At 45.8% G+C, this 23077-nt stretch overlaps 1 protein-coding gene across 1 annotated transcript in view; it reads left to right on the top strand.

Moving 5' to 3' along the window:
- Window positions 1-20586, top strand: part of SEZ6L (seizure related 6 homolog like) — a 70680-nt gene extending 50094 nt beyond the window's left edge. Inside the window, exons 12-13 of the mRNA XM_027124440.1 lie at window positions 15529-15723; window positions 18840-20586. Coding sequence (XP_026980241.1) covers window positions 15529-15723; window positions 18840-19027 — 383 coding nt within the window. The 3' untranslated portion in view covers window positions 19028-20586. The remainder of the gene's footprint in view (window positions 1-15528; window positions 15724-18839) is intronic.
- The last annotated feature ends 2491 nt before the right edge of the window (window positions 20587-23077 follow it).

Below are 23077 nucleotides of genomic sequence, written 5' to 3'. Positions count from 1 at the left end.
ACAGCAGATCTTTAGAAGTTGCATAATGGGAACTTTATGCCTGTTGATAAGCAATTTCCCCATTTCCCCTTCCTCCAGCCCCAGGCAGCCACCATTTCACTCTCTGGTTCTATGAATTTGACCTTTTTTTAAAAGATTTTTTTATTGAAGCATAGTTAATTTCCAATGTTGAGTTAATTACTGCTCTACAGCAAAGTGATTCAGTTATACATATATATACAGTCTTTTTTTTTATACTCTTTTCCATTATGGTTTTTCATAGGCTATTGAACATGGTTCTCTGTGCCATCCAGTAGGACCTTGCTGCTTATCCACTCCATATATAAAAGCCTACATCTGCTGACGCCAGCCTCCCACCCCATCCCTCCCCCAGCCCCCTTGACAACCACCAGTCTGTTCTCTATGTCCATGAGTCTGTTTCTGTTTCCCAGAGAGGTTCATTTGTGTCATATTTTAGATTCCACGTATACATGATATCGTATGGTATTTGTCTTTCTCTTTCTGACTTACTTCACTTTGCATGATAATGTCTAGTTGCATCTATGTTGGCCCAAATGGCATTATTTTATTCTGTTTTATGGCTGAGTAGTATTCCGTTGTATATATGTACCACATCTTCTTTATCCATTTATCTGTCGATGGACATTTAGGTTGTTTCCATGTCTTGGTTGTTGTGAATAGTGCTGCTATGAACATAAGGGCACATATATCTTTTTGTATTATAGTTTTGTCCAGATATATGCCCAGGAGTGGCATTGCTGGATCATATAGTAAGAATTTGACTATTTTTTAAAATAAATTTCCATTTTTAAAAAAATATTTATTTAGGCTGCGCTGGTTCTTAGTTGTGGCACACAGGATCTTTGTTGCAGCATGTGGGCTCTTAGTTGTTTCATGTGGGCTCTTAGTTGCGGCATACAGACTTCTTAGTTGTGGCACACGAACTCTTAGTTGTGGCATGCAGACTCTTAGTTACGGCCTGTGGACTTCTTAATTGCGGCATGTGGATTCTTAGTTGAGGCATGCGGACCTTTAGTTGCAGCATGCATGTGGGCTCTAGTTCCCTGACCAGGGATTGAACCCAGGCCCCTGCATTGGGAGCGTGGAGTCTTACCCACTAGACCACCAGGGAAGTCCCTGAATTTGACTATTTTAGATGCATCCTATGAGTAGAACCAGAGAGTATTTGTCCTTTTGTGACTGGCTTATTTCACTCAGCATAATGTCCTCAAGGTCCATCCATGTTGTCACGTATGGCAGAATTTCCTTCTTTTTCAAAGCTGAACGATATTCCATTGTATGTATATACCACGTTTGCTGTATCCATTCATCCATCAGTGATGTTTGTTTCCACATCTTGGCTAGTGGAAGTAGTGCTGCAATGAACACAGCGGTGCTAAAATCTCTTTAAGATCCTGATTTCACTTATTTTGGGTAAATACCCAGAAGAGGGATTGCTGGATCATAATGCTTGTTCTATCTTTAATTGTTTGAGGAACCTTCACACAGTTTTCCATAGTGGCTGTACCATTTTGCATTCCCACCAAGGGTTCCCTCTTCTTCATGCCCTCACTAACTCTTGCTGTCTTTTGTTTCTTTGATAATAGCCATCCTACCATGTGTGAGGTGATATCTTATTGTAGTTTTGATTAGCATTTCCCCGATGACCATAACGTTGAGCATCTTTCGTGTACATGTTGGCCATTTGTATATCTTCTTTGGAGAAATGTCTGTTCGTGTTCTTTGCCCTTTATTTTTTTTTTTGCTGTACGCGGGCCTCTCAGTGTTGTGGCCTCTCCCGTTGTGGAGCACAGGCTCCGGACGTGCAGGCTCAGCAGCCTTGGCTCATGGGCCCAGCCACTCCGCGGCATGTGGGATCTTCCCGGACCAGGGCACGAACCCGTGTCCCCTGCATCGGCAGGCAGACTCTCAACCACTGTGCCACCAGGGAAGGCCCCTTTGCCCATTTTTTAATTGGGTTATTTGTTTGTCAACTATTGAGTTGTAGGAGTTCCTTACGTATTTTGGAAATTAACCCCTTATCAGATACATGGTTTGCAAATATGTTCTCTCATTCAGTACACTGAAGATTTTTCTGATTGTTTTCTTTGAAATTGGACCCTTATCTGACACCATACACAAAAATCAACTCAAAATGGTTAAAGACTTAAATGTAAGACCTGAAACTGTAAAAATTCTAGAAGAAAACATAGGGGAAAAGCTCCTTGACATTGGTCTTGGCAATGATTTCACAGATATGACACCAAAGGCACAGGCAACAAAAGCAAATATAGACAAGTGGGAATTCATCACAATAAAAAGCTCCGCACAGGGCTTCCCTGGTGGCGCAGTGGTTGAGAGTCCGCCTGCCGATGCAGGGGACACGGGTTCGTGCCCTGGTCCAGGAAGATCCCACATGCCGCGGGGCAGCCGGGCCCGTGAGCCATGGCCGCTGAGCCTGTGCGTCTGGAGCCTGTGCTCCGCAACGGGAGAGGCCACAACAGTGAGAGGCCCACGTACCTCACACACACACACAAAAAAGCTCTGCACAGAAAAGGAGAGACTTTATTATTCCGTTTGCACAAGTAACAGGGAATCTTGGACCACACAACCCTGTGTTCCCATCTGCCTTATTCCTAGAATTTCAGAGCTGAAGGGAATCTGGGAGATAAAATGCAATTGAGGATGACCTTGAGATAAAACACAGCTGCCCTCATTTTACAGATAATAAAAATAGTTGTTATCTATCGACTGTGTAAGACATTTTGCTAAGCATGTTATATGTATTTGTGAACATATATGTATATATGTGTACAGTATGTGTGTATATACACGCACGTATACATTAAGGAAACTAAAGCTCAGAAGAAAATACAGATAACAGTAGTTATGTGTAAAATACATTGCTAACTAAATTATATATATATGTATTTTTGTGAATGTATATCTGTGCACACACACATATATAAATGCGTGTGTGGAGGGGGGTATGTAAAGGAAATTGATTCTCAAAGGGAAGTATGACTAAGGTCACAAAACTTCTTTGTGGGCAGAGCTAGGATTCAGATTTAGGGCTCTGATCTCCAAGGCCAGCATCCCTTCCACCAGCCTGGCACCGCCATCATTTCACCATGGGTGGCAGGGCGCAAACTCATACAGGGCTGTCCCAGTGGAATTGTAGTCTATGGTCCTAACCCCTTAGCCACCACCACATCCCTTCCCAGTCCCCAGACCTATGGGCAAAGTTCTGACACTGACTGGTTGGTTCCTGTTTGGGGCTTAATTGTGTCCCCCCAAAAAACAATGTCGAAGTCCTAACCCCCAGTGCCTGTAACCATGAGGTTTGGGGAAATAGGGTCTTTGCAGATATAATCAAGTTAAGATGAGGTCATACCAGATTACGGTGGGCGTTAATCCAGTGACTGGTGTCCTTACAAGAAGAGGGAAATTTGGCCTCACATGGAGACACAGACATAGGGAGAGCATCGTGTGATGACAGAGGCAGTGACGCGAGTGTTGTACCTGCAAGTCAAGGATGACAAGAATTGCCAGAGACCACCAGAAGCTAGGGAGAGGCAGGGAAGCATCCTCCTTCCGGAGGTTTCAGAGGGAGCAGGGCCCTGCTGCCTCCTTGAATTCAGGCTTCTAGCCTCCAGAGCTATGAGACAAGGAATGACTGTTGTCCTGCGACCCCTGTTTGTGGCACTTTGTTACAGCAGCCCAGGAAGCAAATACAACTCCCATTTCCCCTTTAAAATACTGAAAGGTGGAAATATTTTTTAAAAGAAAGAAAAGGCACCTCACTAATGAGGCACAGCCTCCAAAGACCCTCTGGGCTGCAGCACCTGCTGGGTTTCCGAGAAGCAGCCCCAGTCCCTCCGGGGCCGCCGCCTTTCCCCAAGATCTGCAGAGCTCTGGTGAGAAGGTGTCCCTGACACCCATGCTAATGAGTTCACGAGTCAAGCTGGGTGTCAGGAGACACGCCATCCTCCTCCCACATGCCAGGAGAACCCAGCATGGGGTTCCAGCATTGATCCAGGCAGATGAGGCCGACAGGAGATGACACACGAGGCAGGAGGACAGTCAGATTATAGCAGCGAGGTGCCCAGACTGAGGGGGCGGTTGTATCTGTGTTCCGAGAGTATTTTTTGTTTGTTTGTTTGTTATTTGTTTTTTGTTCTTTGTTCTTTTTTGTGGTACGCGGGCCTCTCACTGTTGTGGCCTCTCCCGTTGCGGAGCACAGGCTCCGGACGCGCAGGCTCAGCGGCCATGGCTCACTGGCCCAGCCACTCTGCGGCATGTGGGATCTTCCTGGACCGGGGCACGAACGCGTGTGCCCTGCATCGGCAGGCGGACTCTCAACTGCGCCAGCAGGGAAGCCCCTGAGAGTATTTTTAACAAGGTTATTGGACATAAAACAGCTTTATTTATTTATTTTTTAAAATTTATTTATTTAGTTAGTTTTGGCTGCGTTGGGTCTTTGTTGCTGCATGCAGGCTTTCTCTAGTTGTGGCGAGCAGGGGCTACTCTTCGTTGCAGTGCATGGGCTTCTCATTGCAGTGGCTTCTCTTGTTGCGGAGCACGGGCTCTAGCCAAGTGGGCTTCAGTAGTTGTGACACGTGGTCTCAGTAGTTGTGGCTAGTGGGCTCTAGAGCGCAGGCTCAGTAGTTGTGGCACATGGCTTAGTTGCTCCGTGGCATGTGGGATCTTCCCGGACCAGGGCTTGAACCCGTGTCCCCTGCATTGGCAGGCAGATTCTTAACCACGGTGCCACCAGGGAAGTCCAATAAAACAGCTTTAAAATGTTTCTTCTGCTGAACCAAGGAAACAGCACTGATTTGATGAGCACCTTGGCTGTGCCCAGCCCTTTCCCAACATTCACACGTTTAACCCTCACAAAACTGCATGAATGGTTTGCGTGTCCGCTTAAAAGCAGGCAGAGAAGGCCCAGAGAGCGTTAGAAGCTTTCCTGAGGTCACACAGCAGGGAAGGGGAAAACCCAGGATTCCAGCTAAAGCCTGCCTAACCCCCAAAGTGTATTCTTCCTACCTCGTACTCTGCAGCCCTGGTTCCCGGGTGAAGCTCTGGGGCTCTCCTGTTGACCAAGACTTTCCACCAACAAGCAAATCGTATAAGCTCTGGACATCTGCAGCCTCTGTTCACAGTCACTTGCCAGCACCATCGTTCAGTCCAGCTGGGACTCAAAGCCATGTCTTTGCACTCCTGGTCCGTTTACCCCAGGCCACTTCAAGAACAGACAGGTCAGGCGTAGGTAGAGGGAAGAGTCTGAAATTTGCTGTCAGACCCACCTCCAGCTCTGCTGTGTGACCTTGGACCAGTAGCTTGCCCTCTCTGGACCTAGGGTCCCCATCTATGAGAACGGATTACTACTTCCTACCACGCAGGTTTGTTGGATGTAATTCGGTCATTTAACAAGTCCTCTTATCTGCAGGTGCGTGCTAGGACAGAGGTTCCCAAACTTTCTCAACTCACAGTATCTTTGGAGTGTCAGGATTGTTTCATAGATTTCCTAGGCCAGAATACCTAACAATTCTATTTATTAAGCAGTTGGGTCCAAACCACTTAATAAGCAGCTGTATCCTGACAACGTAGGAGCTGCTTGAAAAAGTAATGCACATAAATTGAGAGAAAAGATTGTAAAATTTTTATTTCGTTCTTAAGTAATACTTATTTACAATTACAATTTACAGTAATAATCCAACTACTGCTGCGGGAGTGTGTGTGCCTCCTGGGCTCTGCCACACTTCTCAAACTCTTAGCATCAGACTGGACTCTGCCACCTGCATCTCCTGTTCCACACTGATTTTGTCACAGTTCTTGCTTTTTAGCACAGCAACCACAGAAAACCTACCTTTGCAAAGATGGGGCATCATCAAAAAGAATGCAGCTCCATTGTGAAGCAGTTATACTCCAATAAAGATGGTAAAAAAAAAGTAAATAAACTACAATCTATATGCACCCAAAAAAAAAAAGAATGTAGCTCAATCTGATGTTAAAACTGAACTTTCTCAAGCTAGGAGTTCACATGAGGCTGGAAGATGTCACTGTGTCTCCTCAACATTTTTTAAAAATCTCACAGCACCCCTGTGAGTTCATGGTGGCACCCGGGGGCATCATGATGTATAGTTTGGGAGCAATGGTGTTAGGTCCTGAAAATATGGCAAAAATGCAGCAATATGTAAACAGACACAGTCTGCATTGTCAGGGATCCTGGGGTATATTGAAGATGGGGGAGGAGAAACAAGTCTACGAAAGAAATAACAATGGATCCACAGTATCACCTCCTCCAGAAGGGCCTCCCTGACTGCCTAGGCTAGGTCATGTTTCTCTCATCTGCACTCCCATGGCTCCTATAGCTACACAGCACTTGCTGCAGCTTATCGAAATGATCTGTTTATATGTTCAGAGACTCAAACACATACCTTGCTTGCTAGGAATGTGTCCAATTGGTTCTTGTATCCCTGGGGCCCAGCAGGCTCAAAAAATGACAGTATTTGTTACTATTACTGTCATCGCCCTTGTTAGCCGTACTAATGCAGGCTTTATTGAGTTTCGTGGCTTTGTTGCAGCTTCCCTTCTTTGGTGGCGGCGTGGTAGATGGCCGCTGGGGGTCCCATCCAGAAGACATAAACCACAGCATGAAAAGTAATGAGACTCTGACAAAGACAGCGAGGGTTTTATGGGTGGCTCTCCAGAGAGGCATGTACAGATTCCCCAGGAGGCCCTGGCCCTTCACAGCCCTGCCCCCAGAACACCACAAATACGAGATGTGGAGATTTCCTGACCTGGATAGAACCCACATGGCCAGACGGTGGCCACAATAAAAGTTTCCATTGATGAGTCATCCCCAGCAGCCTCACCTCGGCCAGCATGCCGGGCTCTAGCTGGGTGCCCTTCTTCATTTAAAAATTCCTGTCTCTGAGGAAGCAATAGCTCAGAGCAATTCACGATAGCCCAGGGAATTTGGGCAGGAGAAGGGCCCTTCATTATAGCAGAACCGTTAAGTGCACAGGACTTCAAATCCAGCAGGTCAGGTTTGCATCTCAGCCCTGCCACTTGCCAGCTGCGTGACTTTGAACAAGCCAAAGCCGGTGTCCTCATCAGAAAGAATGATCATGCCAACCATCAATATAGACGCTCATAACAGTGTGTCTGGTGTATAATAAGTGCTCAGTTAACATTGGTTGCTAATTACCACTCAGTTTCATTGCTCCACTACTGTAGAGTATATTACAAATCATTTATAGCAATAACCAAGAAACCTGATTTTGAGCGTTTCGCACAGATGTGCTCTAAAAATGTACATTTTTTCCTATACTTAAAGAGGGGGGGAAATGGGAGGAAGATAAAAATGAGGGTAGGTTTGTGATTATGTCTATAAGACCATCAGTCCAAGTCACTTGAATTCCTGGGAGAGAACAGGTTGAAATCACACGGATTGCCGTCAGAGTTGTTTAAACCTTAGACACATGATTCTCAACCAGGGGTGAATCTGCTCCCCAGGGGACAATTGTCAAAAGCAATTTCTAGAGACATCTTTGGTTGTCACAACAGGGGAAGAGGAGTGCTACTGGCATCTAGTGGGCAGAGGCCAGGGATGCTGCCCAACATCCTACAGGGCACAGGACAGCCCCACCACAAAGAATTACCCAGCCCCAAATGCCAACAGCATCTAAGTTGAGAAAACAATCTTATTTCGAAGTGTGGGTACCTCCTCGGTGTAGGAATGTCATCGACCAGCCACCAGCCACATCTCAGCTTAAGAGTGGGGTCTTGGTCCAGTCCGTATACGTAGCAGGCAGGAAAAAGTGAAGTCCAGAGACATGAATTGATTCACCCAAGGTAACACAGTGGATCCCAGCCTCCAGTTTCAAATTCAAGTCACTTCCTCATCACTTTCCTGCCATCTTCTGGGAGCTGAAGATAAATACAGATGCCTTCAAAGACAGCTGGTTTCTGCCAGAGGTGGAATTCCGTGTGGAATTCTTTTCAGACTCTTACTGATGGTTGGGTCAAAATTGAATTGGATTGACTTTGGAGGCAAAGACTCAAATCATGCCTCAGCCACTTCCTTCTTGTGGGACCTTTCACAAGAGACCTTCCCCTGAGCCTCAGTTTCATCATCTGTAAAATGGCTGTATGGTGCGGTGATTAACAGTGGACTCGGACCACTTGGATTTGAATCCTATCTCTCCCACTAACTAGCTTGACAGGTTACCCAGCGAGATACCCAACAGTTCTGTGCTTCACTTGCACCGATATAAAATGGGGAGAGTCATAACAATGTCTGTGCCTTGGGGTTGTTGTAATAATTAACTGAGTTTATAGGTACAAAAACTCCAAATGGTGCCTGGCTCATAGGATGCTCTCAGTAAACTTTGGCTATTCTGGTCAGTACTGTTACCATCTTTAAAGATTTAGGGGAGGATTAGAAATAATATTTGCAAATCATCTGGTACAGAATGGGTATTTGAATACTTTGGAAATCAGTGGATTAAATTCTTAATTTCTTAACCATGTCAAGACACCAGAGCTGCAGTTCTGAGCCCTAAACCCTTCAGCCCTAAAGTTCTGGCTGGACTTTAAGAGTCTATTTCTGTTTTGTAAATCAGTTCATTTGTACCATTTTTTTAGATTCCACATATAAGTGATATCATATGGTATTTTTCTTTCTCTGTCTGACTGACTTCACTTTGTATGGTCATTTCTAGGTCCATCCATGTTGCTGCAAATAGCATTATCTCATTCTTTTTTATGGCTGAGTAATATTCCATGGTGTGTGTGTGTGTGTGTGTGTGTGTGTGTGTGTGTGTGTGTGTGTGTGTGTATTCCACATGTTTATCCATTCATCTGTTGATAGACATTTAGGTTGCTTCCATGTCTTGGCTATTGTAAATGGTTCTGCATGTATCTTTTTGAATTAGAATTTTCTCCGGGTATGTATGCTCAGGGAGTGGGATTGCTGGATCATATGGTAACTCTATTCTTAGTTTTTTAAGGAACCTCCATACTGTTTTCCATAGTGGCTGCACTAATTTACATTCCCACCAACAGTGTAGGAGGGTTCCCTTTTCTCCACACTCTCCAGCATTTGTTATTTGTAGACTTATTTTTTTATTATTATTATTTTTTGCGGTACTCGGACCTCTCACTGCCGTGGCCTCCCCCGCTGCGGAGCACAGGCTCCGGACGCACAGGCTCAGCGGCCATGGCTCACGGGCCCAGCCGCTCCGCGGCATGTGGGATCTTCCCGGACTGGGGCATGAACCTGTGTCCCCTGCATCGGCAGGTGGACTCTCAACCACTGCGCCACCAGGGAAGCCCATTTGTAGACTTTTTGATGATGGCCATTCTGACCGCTGTGAGGTGGTACCCCATTATAGTTTTGATTTGCGTTTCTCTAATAATTAGCGACGTGGAGCATCTTTTCATGTGCCTCTTGGCAATCAGTATGTCTTCTTTGCTGGCTGGACTTTAGAATCACCTGGGGAGCTTTAATAAGAATATTTGGGGGGACTGATTAAAATTCCTTAGGGGGCAGAGCCGGCTCACTGAATAACCTGGGGTGATTCTACTATGAAGCCAGGTGAGAACAGCTGAGGACACCTCCCCTTCATCTTCCGACCTGCTGTCAGTCTCTTCCTTTACCTCCAGATCTAAGAATTTGTCCTTTGTCACTTTCTATCTCCGCAGGGCCAAGACAGTGCCTGGTACAGGAAATATTGTGGAATACATGAACATTAAGTTACATGAAGGCAGGGGCCATGTCTGTCTTGCTCATTGCTGTATGTCCAGGGCCTGGCACATAGAAGGTGCTCAAGAAATACTTGTTATACTCATTAATCTGTTCATTTATGAAAGAAAATTCCAGGGAAAGTTTGTAGGGAAATCCTTCTGCATTGCCACTGCCACCTGCTGGCCACTCTGCTACACTGCAGGTAATACACTTTTTTTTTTTTTGTCTTAAGGATTTATCTTCTCTTAAGGATCACTTACTAGGATCCTCCTGGACTCCCAGGAGGATGGAAAGCCAGGGAATCAGATCAGCACTTACCTGGGGTCTGAGTCTTCACTCTGTCCCAGTAGAGCACTGGATTTCCAGGTTTCCTCTGAAAACCTTCCCTGACCTTCCCACCTCTGATTGACTCAGTGAGGTTTCTGCTCTGTGTTTCTCCCATCACAGCTGCTGCCAAGCACTGGGTTGCAATTACCTGATAACTGTTCCTCTCCCCCACTAGACTGAGTCCTGGGAAAATCGGAACCATGCTTCTTTAGTTCCCTACTCTATACCAGCTCCTAGCACAAGCCTGGAACATAGGGACAGAGCAAATGTCTGCTGGACTGAAGTTTTTTTTTTTTTAAACCCAAAGAGTGAATTCTAGACTCTGGAAGTTCATAAACTGTAAAGTGTAGTGCATGGGGCTGCATTTCCCAAGGAGTATTATATACTCCATTGGTGATACCCATGTGGCTTTAGACAGTGCCCAGATTAACTTTTCAATGTTAAGAAAATCTTTAAAAATAAAACTGACATTTGAAACATGTGATTATAAGAATGTTATTATTTGGGGTGAGGCTAAATTATGTAGCACTGTTTAAATGGAAAAATAAGTTAATAGAAATTTTTAAAAAGATTAAGTAAACAGTAGTAAAGTTGGGTTGAAAGTATGACCAAAATTGTAAAACCCAGAAAAATAACCAGCGTTTACTGGGTGCTGCTATATGTTGCTCACCCTCACGTGCATGAGCTCACTTCATCATCATAGCAACCCTACGAGCTATCCCATTTCACAGATGAGGAAGTTGAGGCTCACAGAGGACAAATATCTTACCCACAGGTGCATAACTAGGATCTGAATCCCGGGCCATTAGGCACTTGAGCCCAAGAACTTCTATTCTGTAATCTTCTTTCAGTTGAATTGATGTAAGGTCTTTTAAGAAACATTTATTGGGCACCTACTGTGTGCCAGACTGCTGAAGATACAGCAGTGAGTAAAAGCCAACTCCAGCTCCACAGAGCCCAACCAGGTTGAAGAGCAAACTTTCAGAGGAATCATTAGGACTCGGGTGCAGGGTTTGGGTCGTGATGTTATTGCCTGTGTATATTATAAAAGTAAGGCGTGCCCAACCTATTTTTAAAACGATACATCAATATGCTATATAGGACTATAAAATGTCAAAGGAAAATTTTCCCTTCCTACAGCTCATACCCCAGGCACACTCCGCAAGGTTAATGATACCTTGCCAGTCCTTCTAGGTGTCTTCCATGGACGCATAATACAATGCTGTCTTTAAGGGTTCCCGTGATTGGTTGAAGGAAGACATTGTGGTTTGACCGGGGGCCCAGACATGGTAACATTGGCTGTTCTCAAGTGCCCGTGAGTGAACTTCAACCATAGAGATGACCTTGGTTTAGTGGAGGATTAGCTTTGGTCAGGCATTGGCTGAACCACCTGGTGTCTCATTTCTGGGAGTCTGAACTGAAGGGAATGCTAGTCCATATCTCAGCTGCTCTAACAGCCCCGCCCCCGCTGACTTAGGGGTCTCCTCCAGGTGCCCCTTACTCTTTTGAGCTTCTCTCTCTGACAGCAGCTGCCATCTCTTTTTGTTTAATCGTCCATTTACATTTGTTTACTTAAAGCACTGAGACCACAGTCTCTGGAGGGCAGGAATGGCGTCTGATTTGCCTTCTGGCCCCACTGCTGGGTGCGTTGTCTGGCATGCAGTAAACACTTGCTGAATGTTTTCTGAATAAAAGCTCGAGCGCCTGCCAAGGTGCATCTGCATTGTTGTAGCCACCCAGCGACCCAGCAAGTCCCTTTCTACAGGCTGGCTTCCTGGATTGCAGGTATGGGAGGAAAACAGTTCTTCACCCCGATGAAGGCTGTTATTGAATTATAAAGACAAAAATCTTTCAACCTCAAGAGGTTGGAACCCTAGGAACCTTCGGAACCTTCTAAGCCAGGTCCCTGTCGACCCACCCATTCAAAGAGATCAAAGCCCCAATTCCTCATTAGTGGTGATTACTGTCACTAAGGCATAGTCATTCATTCATTTGTTCCTTGGAAAGGTGACACATTAAAATGCCTTCCTGAATGTCAGGCAGGTACCATGTGTAGAACAGTAGGGAGTGGTAAGGATTGTGGCTAACTGGGCAGCATATTTCTTATCTAAGGGGGCAGCTTCTGCTCAACGCCATGTGAGTTGAGTGCTTGGGCTCCCGGTCACAATCATTGCCATGTAGTTATGTGAGCCCAGTATTATCTTATCTTCCAATGTTTCAGAAGAAGCCAGAAATTCAGATTATTACATGAAATACCCTGATTTGCACAAGCTAAGCAGAGCCCATGTGTAGGTCAAATTCACAGAGAAATAGGGTCTAGTTGGGACTTCTGTTATATACTATGTGCCATCCACAATTTCCATGGGGCGAGGGGTTATATCTGTTTTATTCACCTCTGTGTCCTCAGTGCTGCTTATGTGTTGGCACATAATAGGTGTTCAATAAACATTCATTGACCCAATGAATGAATGAATGCTTCCTGTGATGCAGGCAAGGTGCTAGGCACTGGAATTCCTGGCATGAACGTAAGATGAGTTTCCAGCCTGGGAGTGAGTGGGCAAGGTGAGAATCAAACAGTGCCATAAAAGATTCTGAGGCTGTGTTGGAGGTCTGTGAAGGTTATAGAACAGGGTTCCAAGAACAGGGCAATTCATGCTGCTGGGGACAGATCTGGCTCCTTGGGGGAATTCTTGAGATCTGCCTTGTAAAATAAGGTGCTTGAAACAACCCATATTTATTATCTTACAGTTTCTATGGGTCTGGAATCTGGGAACAGCTTAACTGGGTCCTTTGGTTCAGGATCTCTCATAAGAGAGACCTGAGTCTCATCTGAGGCTGGAGATCTCATCTGAAGGCTCAATCAGGGGAAGGATCCACTTCCAAGCTTTGGAGCTCCTACTCCAAAGACAGTGGAGAGTCTGCTAGCAAGACAGAACTACAGTCTTATATAACATCCTCATGGAAGTGACAGCCCTTTGTCTTTGCTGTATTGATACTTTATTGGTTGGAAGTGAGTCACAGGTCCTGCTACAAAGAGCTGCAAAGAGTGTTAATACCAGCAGGTGAAGATTATTAAGGGCTTTTTTAGCCTTTCCACTGCACTCTCCTTTATTTTTTTTTAATTGGAGTACAATTGCTTTATAACGTTGTGCCAGTTTCTGCTGTACAATGAAGCGAATCAGCTACATGTATACGCATATCCCCTCCCGCTTGGACCTCCCTCCCACCCCCCTCCCCATCCCTCCCCTCTAGGTCATCACTGAGCACCAAGCTGAGCTCCCTGTGCTATACAGCAGGTTCCCACTAGCTAGCTATTTTACACATGGTAGTGTATTTATGTCACTCTCCTTTAGATAGGAAGGGGAAGGGCATCTCAGACAGAGGGAACAGCGTAGGCAAAGCACAAAAGGGTGAAACAGAGTAACCCATCTGGCAAAATGTGACTAGTTTGATGTAAACTAAGGAACCATTTGAGAGGGAGGCAGGAAGCAGATGGACAAAGCCCTAATAGCCCAATCTGGAGACCCTGCCTCTTCTCCAAGTGCAGTGGAATCACCAGGTGTGAAATAATAAAAGACCCACCTGCTCCACGTTCTAAACCAAGGGCCTGCAGAGTCAGGATGATGGCAAGCTGGGGGATTACACTAGTAAATTGTAAAAATCACTCCGATATTATAGGAATCCTTCAGGTAAAAGAGGCAGCATGTCATCTCTTCCGAGTTTCACTAATCAACTGAGTATTGGAAGCTGTGGACAGAAGCTTGTTTCTCTGAAACATGTATGGCAGGTGCAGCTGTGATATGTAAAGACTTGGGTCTTTGTACAGCAAAGCAAGATCCAGAAGGAGCAAAATGTTTTAGGATTTGGCATAGAAAACCCCTTGTTCTCTGTTTGTGGGAATGTAAAATGGTGCTGCCACTGTAGAAGACGGGATGGTGGTTCCTCAGAAAGTTACATGTAGGATTACTGTATGGTCCAGAAATCCCACTTCTGGGTATCTACCCACAGAATTGAAGGCAGGGTCTCAAAGAGGTATTTGCACACCCATGTTCATAGCAGCTTTATTCACTATAGCCGAAAGGGGAAGCCATTCAAGTGTCCATTGACAGATGGATGAATAAACAAAATGTTTGTCCAGCCATACAATGGAATATGATTTAGCCTTAAAAAGGAAGGAAATTCGAACACAAGCTACAACATGGATGACCCTTGAGGATATTATGCTCAGTGTAATAAGCCAGTCGCAAAAAGACAAATACTGGATGATTCCACTTGTATGTGGTCCCTAGAGTAGTCAAAGTCATAGAGACAGAAAGTGGAATGGTGGTTGCCAAGGGTTGGTTGGGAGGGGAGATGGGAAGTTAGTGTTTAATGGGGACAGAGTTTCCATTTGGGAAGATAAAGAGTTCTGGAGGTTGATTGTACAGCAATGGGAATGTATTTGACACTGCTGAACTGTATACTTGAAATGGTTAAGATGGTAAATTTTATATTATGTAGATTTTACCCAATTTAAATTTTTCAATAGTAAGACTTTTTAATGTTTCAGGATGTGTAGTCTTGTGTGCACAGCAGTTTTTGCTGGCTTTCCAGTCCATCCAGGTGCTGAAAAGGAACTAGATCACACGCTGGCCCTGGAATGGGTCAAACTGTCAGGTTCAACTCTCCAATAAGTCTTAAGCTAGCAGGTGTCATTTATGATGCTCCTACTGTATATGTTAGGGTCATTTGTGTTCCTACTGTATACCAGGCCCTGAGCTTCCAGCATGCCTGAACAGGCTCATCTCCAGTGAGGGAGACTGTTAGTAAATAATTAAATACAGTACAGTGTATGCAATGCTGTGGTGGAGGAAGAGCCGGAGAGATTAGTGACTCAATTAGGGGTAGGGGGCATCACGGAAGGCTTCCTGAAGGAGGAGATATGAGGACTGAGTATTGAAAAACAAGACTTATCCCGGCTGTGTGGGCAGGTGAGGTATAAGGTGAGAAGCAGGAGGAATATTTCATAATTTAGCGACACCACCGTCCATTATTTACTGAGTACTTACATTTCAAGGGCGTGCTAAAGCATTTGCACGTTATCTTGTTTAATCTTCCAAGTCCCTGTGAGGTAGGTACTGCTATTATTGCCATTTTACTGATGAGGAAACTGAAGCTCAGAGAGGTTGTGGCCCTTGCTGGAGGTCACACAGCTAGTAAGTAGCAGAACCCAGATTTTTAACCCAGATTCCACAGCTCAGTATATCCTACTGTGCCCATGTGTAACCCATGCCCAGAGGTGGGAGAGGGAAAGGGGAGTTTGAGGAGTGGGCAACAGTTCAGTTCAAGGTGGGGATGCAGAGAAATGATGCTGGAGAGACTGGCCTCGGATCACACAGGCTCTGAGTAGGAGTCCCCAGAGATTTACATCGTCTCATCAGAGCTCCTTTTGGCTTGCATTTCAGCGGAGGAGTCCCTGGCATGTGACAACCCAGGGTTACCTGAAAATGGGTACCAAATCCTGTACAAACGACTCTACCTGCCAGGAGAGTCCCTCACCTTCATGTGCTATGAGGGCTTCGAGCTCATGGGCGAAGTGACCATTCGATGCATCCTGGGACAGCCATCCCACTGGAATGGGCCACTGCCCGTCTGTAAAGGTAAAGAAACCACCGCCTCCCCACCCCCGGAGTCCCGGGGAATGAGGGACCCAGAGATGTAAAGACTGACTTGCAGCGATTCTAAACTTGCTCTAAAAAGCCAGGCTACTGTGTTTCACTAAATCTAAGACACCACCGTTATTTTCTGCACTGCTGAGGAAGGACATGGCTTCCAATTAAACTATGACACGGTGCCTTCTCCTTGCTTAGCATTTTTGTTTTTACTTACTAAAAGAGCTTAGGTTTTTATCATAAAGGAGAGGCAGCCTGCTTTTGACTCCTGCTTGGACAGCGTGGCTGAAACGTTTCCCGCCTCCTGCACCCCCTTCTCAAAACCACTTGGTTCCGAAGGGTGATGGGTGTTCCCCTGTCGCCTCTGGGCGTTCTCCCAAGATGCTCACACCTATCCTCCAGGTACTGATGGTCCTGGGCTGATGATTGCACAAGCACAGGCATCTTGAGCGCCACCTGGTGGCAGCGATTGTAATACCCCAGTGATTGTAAGACACCCCCCATCTCAGAGATGGTGAAAACGGGGGGAAGTGTATTTTAGAATCAGTGAACCACTCATCGTTGAAATTGGGTTAGGGCACACCTAGTGAGATTTGGATCCATTTATCCGTGTCTTTGAGGTGTGAAATTCATAATCATATCCTAAGTACGTTCAACGCTTTAGGCAAGTGGATTTAACCTTTTATGGTGTTAGTACCCTTTTGAGAATCAGGCAGAAAGCTCTGAATTCTCTCCCCCGGGGGAACTGAAACATGCAGTTTTACATTTCTACTTGGGAACCCGTAACTTCAGCGGATCCCCAAATGCTCGTTCATGAAGTCCAGCGTTAAGGCTTAAAAATACTTTCCCGGCCAGAATTTCTACTCCTGGGTATAGGCACAAAGCAATTGAAAACAGGTATTCAAACCAACACTTGTACAAATGATCGTAGCAGCATTATTCACAAAAGATGGAAACAACCCAAATGTCCATCAGCTGGTGAATGGATAAGCAGAATGTGGCATGTTCATATAAGGGAATATTGTTCAGCCATAAAAAGGAATGCTATAACATGGATGGACCTTGAAAAGGTGATGCTCAGTGAGAAGAAGCCAGACACAAAAGGTCACGTATTGTATGATTCAGTTCGAATGAAATGTCCAGAAAAGGTAAATCCGTAGGGATGGAACTCAGATTAGAGCTCCCCAGGGGCTGGTGGGGAGGGAAGAGTAACTGCTTACTTGGTACCGAATCTCCTTTTGAGATGATGAAAACGTTTTAGAACTAGATAGAGGGGATGCTTGCACAACATTGTGAACGTACTAAACACCCCTGAATTGGGCACTGAATTAAAATGGTTAATTTTATGTCATGTGAATTGTACCTATAAAAAAAGATTTTCCCTGCATCACCCCATTGAAGCCTCATGACCATACTCTGAGAGAGGTGAGCCGTCATACCCATTTCACAAATGTGGACAGAGAAGCTCACAGAGGTTAAGTGACTTACCCCAAACCACACAACTGGTATAAGACAAATTTAGGATTTGAACCCACTTCTGCTAATTATAAATTCCCTGCCCTTGAAACCCCACCGGGTGAGGCAGTGCTGGCCCCTCAGGTACGACAGACCGTCTAGCAGGAAAGACATTGTCTTGGGAGACCATTGCCCTTTTCTCTCCTCTCCACTTCCACTCCTGTGACCCACCCTGCCAACTCTGTCATGAAATAATAAATCACTTCCTCTTCCCCAAAAAAGTGGGGTCCATCGTTTGTGGTCTGGAGTTGGAGAAATGACAGAGCACCAGTGTGAGACCACCCCCTGGGACTCAGGGGCCCTGGGTTCCCAAGGACGCTGCCCTGGCAGGTCCAGGAAAGGGCCCAGGAAGCTGCCTCTTAGCACGTGCCCCCAGGGCCCACTGATCACACTCAGAGGTTCAACATTTCCTTCCATTTCTAAGATTTCATGGAAGCTCATGCCCTCCCAGACACGCAATCAAGGTCCCATTCATGTCTTGGGTAGGAAGCATCTGCCTTAATCTTTCCATTTTCCTAATGCCCTGGCTCCAGAGATGTCTGCAGTCAGTTAGTTAGCTTTTTTGTCGGCTGGTTTTGTTATCATCACATGATAACGATGAAAGTCAGAGAGTCACTTTGACCAAAGCTCTAACTAGGAAATCTCCGTATTATGTAGGACACCGCTATTGCTGGGCCTTTGGGGGCCAGCTCCTCCCACGACCTTATCATGCAATCTTTCCATCGAAGCCCTTCACTCTGGGGGTTTTGCATCCCTGAACCCCGTCCCTGTGGGTATATTTTTGTGCTCAGCTATCATGATGACTTGGATGCCAAAGCGTGAAGACACCAGCCCCCATCATCCTGAACTTCCAGAGGAGTTGTACAGGGAACCCAGGGGAGTAAACCAACTCCAGAGAGTTCCAGTCTATGGCAATGAAGGAATGAAAATATGGAATAAAAATCCTATATTCCAAATCAATATGGAATAAAAGTGAAATTAGAAAGGTTCATATAAATGTATATTTCAAAGCAGGAAAACAATTTCACCTCTGGCTGGGCTCAGGATTTTGGATTTGGGATTTTGTCTTGCCCCTCACCATTCATCAGCCTTGGTCCGACACAAAAACACTGAAGAGACCAGGACTATGTAGTTCAGAGCAAAGGCCCAAGAAAGCCAAGCAAGCTTAAATCCTGCCTCCATCACTTAGGAGCTGTGTGGTGTCAGAGAAATCACTTCGCTTCTCTGAACCTCTGTTTGCTTATCTATTAAATGGGGATGAGAATAGTATCTACCTAATGAGATTGTTGTGAGTGTTTAGTGGGCAAATATATATAAAGCTCTTGATGCCCAGTATCTGACATATGGTGAGTATTCAGTCATTATTGTCCTTTTCCTTTCATATCTGTCTCATCTTCTCTCAGGAACTTAGGAAGGGAATGAGGCATTTCCACTAATTCCGGTAGCCTAAGATTTAAAAAAATAAACAAAACCACAGCACTACAGCAAAGCATGGAATGGACTTTTGCACCTAATTGGTGGGGGGGGATGCTTCATGCAAACAGAGTGAATTCACTTGACATTGATCAATGCTCCAATTTCTCTTTCAGTTAATCAAGACAGCTTCGAACACGCTTTAGAAGGTGAGTCCCACGAAGAAAAAAATCCCATAAACCGAGCTAATGGCAGAAAGCAAGGGAAGGTCCTTGGAGATCCTTATCGAGGCGTTAACAGAAAGTTAAGCAGAAGTGCTGCCTTCACACTGCTGAGGATAATTTCAAAACAAATGACATTGTAAAGAAAAAAAAAATCATTGAATTTGTAACTTATAGTCCTAACTATGACCTAAAAGAGATTTGACGCCCGTTCTGTTCATGATGACGAGGTAAAAACATCTGGGAGTTCACGTGCCTGAGAAACACATACCCTCTTGTAAAACTTTGCAGCCATGTGGTGCTATTTGGGGGAGCTAAATCCAGAGATGCCTCACCCTTCATGCTGAGCAAGCTCCTAGTTTTGGGAGGGAAAGGTCTTCCCCAGGGGATGCTCTGTGGTCTGTTTTCCCCTCCGTCTTTTTCTTCCCCAAAATAGCTGTCCCTGGATCCCCCTTGTTTTCTGTTCTTGTTAGAAATTACCAAGTGAGATTTATTAATGTGGAACAGATGCTAAAAGTGATCCAGGATTTTGTTTTATCTTCCCTTTTCAATGCATCCCACACGTAAAACGTTCTGCATTCTGTATAACCTTCGTTCAGTTTGGTACAAAACCACTCACTGGGCTGTCGTGTCAGGAAAAAAATAACATATTTTGTTTAAAAAAAAAGTTTTAACCAATTGGACAGTTTTTTAAATTACTTTTGGAGCCACTTATCTTTCTGACAATAAATTGTTCACTCAGAATCTGGGGCAGTGGAAATTACATGTCATTAGTTGCTCTCTTCTGCAACAGATGACATTTTAATCCAAGCAGACAGAGCTGGAGCTCAAATACATGTGTAGGCTGTGGGGAGCATGTATCGGTCACTCCGCTAGAAGAAGAAGGGCATTTGTGGTGTTAGGCTCTATGCAGGCCCTTCCTTCGCTGTCTTGCACCGGCCAATGGACCATGAGAACATCTCAAAGGCCTGGGTTGCTCAGCGGGTGTGATGCCATCGTAAGGTTCTGGGCTCACACATTTATCATGGGTATTAAGACTGATTTTTCAGACCCAAGGAGTGGTGGCTAACGGATTGCAGATTTGCTTAACGCCGAGCTCTGTTAGACGTGGCTGTGGAGAACGGCAGAGTGTGTCCAGAAGGGATGTGGAGTCTGCCTTCAAGCCTTTCTCGGAAAACGCCCCCTTCCCCGCCTCCACCTCCACAATAATCATCATAGTTCTTGTGATTTCCTCTAACCACTGGGAGGTAGCGGGAGGCCCCAGGTGAGGCCGAGAGGGTTGCCTGAGAGTGTGCAGCCGTGGCCTCTGAGGGTGAAAACTGTGTCTTCATGGTTAGGGTGTCATGGGGTGTGCAGTTGGGGTGCCATGAGGTGTGCAGGTACCGAGCACTGACCCAGCTGCTCAGCACCCTCTGCTGGAGGGTCTGATTGAGCAGGTCTGGGAGGGACCTGCCAGTCTAGACACAACTCTGTCTTCTCCATGGACTGTCAAGCAGATCTGCCTTTCCAGTTAGCACGTTGGGGATTTTCTCCAGGTCTTCCCTGGAATTGGATTTTAACCAGATTTCAACTGATGACCACCCCATCCAAGAATAGGTCTGGGGCTCTGTTGCCAAGAACCAGCACCATTTCCTTTACTCTTTGCCTCTTCTCCCTTCTGGAGATGGTTCTCCAGTGGCTGGCCCTGTGACATTAGGTCTTGGAGTGGGTGCAGGGCTGGGAGGGCGGGTACTCCCCTGGGAGCCAGGGGCCTTCACCGGCTTGTGCACTTAGTAGCAGAAGCGGCAGCCGAGACGTCTCTGGAAGGGGGAAACGTGGCACTGGCTATCTTCATCCCGGCCCTCCTCATCTCCTTGCTGCTGGGAGGAGCCTACATTTACATCACCAGGTACGGGGCTTCGGGTGGGAGTGGGGCTCTCACCCACTCGGCGACCAGCGTGCTGAGGGGCTGGGCTCGTCATGGACCCTGAGCCTCAAGGTCTCCACTCTTGGGGACAGTGGCATTTGTGTGATTGAAGGGATGGTGTGATTCAGTTCAACTCTGAGAAGTATTTAGATCGTGCGCCTGCCAACCCTTCATGGTAGGAGGGCTGAGCATGCAGCAGCAAATCAGAAGACACTCTCCTGACCCCACAGAGCTAATGTTTAACGGGAGAGAGAGACACTTCCTATTGCCAGGCACACTGACTCATTCTCTCCTTCATTCACTCATTCATTCCCTCACTTACTCAACATGTATGTATTGACAGTCTAATGTCATTGTCCCAGGTGTCGGGGATCATAGAACGTGCCTTTAACAAGGAAGGAAGATATTCATCTATGGCTAGCATATTCACTAATTCGTTCAATTTCACAATTATTGAGCACCGACTCTGTACCAGGCCATTTTCTGGGCTCTAAGACCATTGTGAACAAAACAAAAAGAAATCGTTGACATGTGGGGCACAGGTTCTAATGGGGGAAGAGAGACAATAAGTAAAGTATAATATAAAAGTAAGTAGTACATTAGAAGGTGAAAAATGCAGGGAGAAAAAGAAAACTTAGAAGAGAGAAAAAGGGAGCTGGGGTGAGGCAGTGGTTGCATTTTAAGTGGGGGAGGGGTGGAGGAGGCCCCAGTGAGAAATCACATTTGAGTAAGAGCTTGAAAGCAACAATGAGTAAACTATGCAGATATCTGGAAGAGGAGGATTCCAGGCAGAGAAGCAGCCATGTGCAAAGGCCCTGAGGCAGGCATTTGCCTACTTTAAATGGTCCCTGTGGAGCTCACAGTCTGGAAGGGGGAAGAGGAGAAATACACACGTTATCACACACTATAATAAACACAATAAAGGAAAGAGACAGGGTGTGGGAACAGAGACCAGATCTAAATAGGTGGTCAGGGAAGGCTGCTCTGAGGCAACACAGTATATACTTAATAAATGCTCATTATTATTGCCCTTGCCCTTTGCATTAAAGAGGGACTTGTATCATCTTACAGGAGAAAACACATTAAGCTCCAGTAAGGGGAGGTCCGGGGTTTTAAGGATCACCGACTGGGTTAGAAGTTGAGAGCGATTATGATTTCAGCTTTAACCCCACTCGGATTCTCACTTACAAGAGGCCGTCTCCACACATCCTCCTTGTTATCCATGGAGGTGCCCATGCTCAGGAAGTGGCACCCACCATTCCCCTGAGGGACTGTAAGGTGTCTCCTCGTCCAGGAAAAGTAACTTCTCTTCCCTTCACCGTCTCTTCTCCAGATGCCGCTATTACTCCAACCTCCGCCTGCCCCTGATGTACTCCCACCCCTACAGCCAGATCACCGTGGAAACCGAGTTTGACAACCCCATTTATGAGACAGGGGTGAGTGGGTCTCTCTTCTCTCCCTGGTGCCTCCCTCTTTGCTCTGAATCCATCGACATCAAAACGGGAGGTTCAATTTCCTTTTGCTCGCGATGCTGCTGGCAGAAAGGCATGGCCAGTGGTCCTCCTGTCTCATCCCCGCCAAGACCCCTATTGAGGTAACTGCTGGAGAACTCAGCTCGTTCTAGGAATTGATGACAAGCCTGTAACTTTTTGTTCTTAGCAGAATGGCCGCAGAAAGAAGGGGCTGCACCAGAGACCCATGGAGAGACAGCGAAAATGGGTCCGAGCCCAGCGGTGGCCTGGTGGCAGTGGGCAGCATTCCCAACATCTTATTAGACTACATTCCTTATTGAATGGCAGTGTGCACCATCCCCACACATTTGAGCAGCAGCCTTGTGTTGGTACTAGGGACACAGCTGAACCAAATAGACACAGTCCTTCCGTTAATGAGCTTATAAGCTCACAAAGGAGACAGATATCAATAATAGTAGTAGTAGTAGTAGTAGTAATGGTAATAGTAATATTATGGGCCAGGCGCCTTAAATGCATAATCCCCTTCAATCCTTGTAACTCTTTGTGATGGATTCTCTAGTTATTTCTGATTGGCTGATGAGGACATTGAGGTTCAGGGAGAGGAAAACGATTTGGTCAAGATTGCACACAGCCAGAACACACAGCCTGCAGCCAGGATGCAAACTCTGTTAGCCTCTCTTGCCTCTCCTTGAACCTCAAACAATCAAATATGCCAGTGAATATCTTGATTGCAACAAACCGTAATTTTTAAGGGCCATGAAAGAAATTGGACAGGGTGCTATGAGTGTGTGATGGGATGGGAGAAGGCCATCTCA

This window comes from Aethalodelphis obliquidens, unplaced genomic scaffold (genome assembly GCF_003676395.1).
Source record: "Aethalodelphis obliquidens isolate GAN/ISIS:26980383/991018 unplaced genomic scaffold, ASM367639v1 scaffold28, whole genome shotgun sequence".
NCBI classification, from domain to species: Eukaryota; Metazoa; Chordata; class Mammalia; order Artiodactyla; family Delphinidae; genus Aethalodelphis; species Aethalodelphis obliquidens.
Note: the sequence above shows the minus strand (reverse complement) of the source record. Positions and strands in the feature narration are given on the sequence as shown.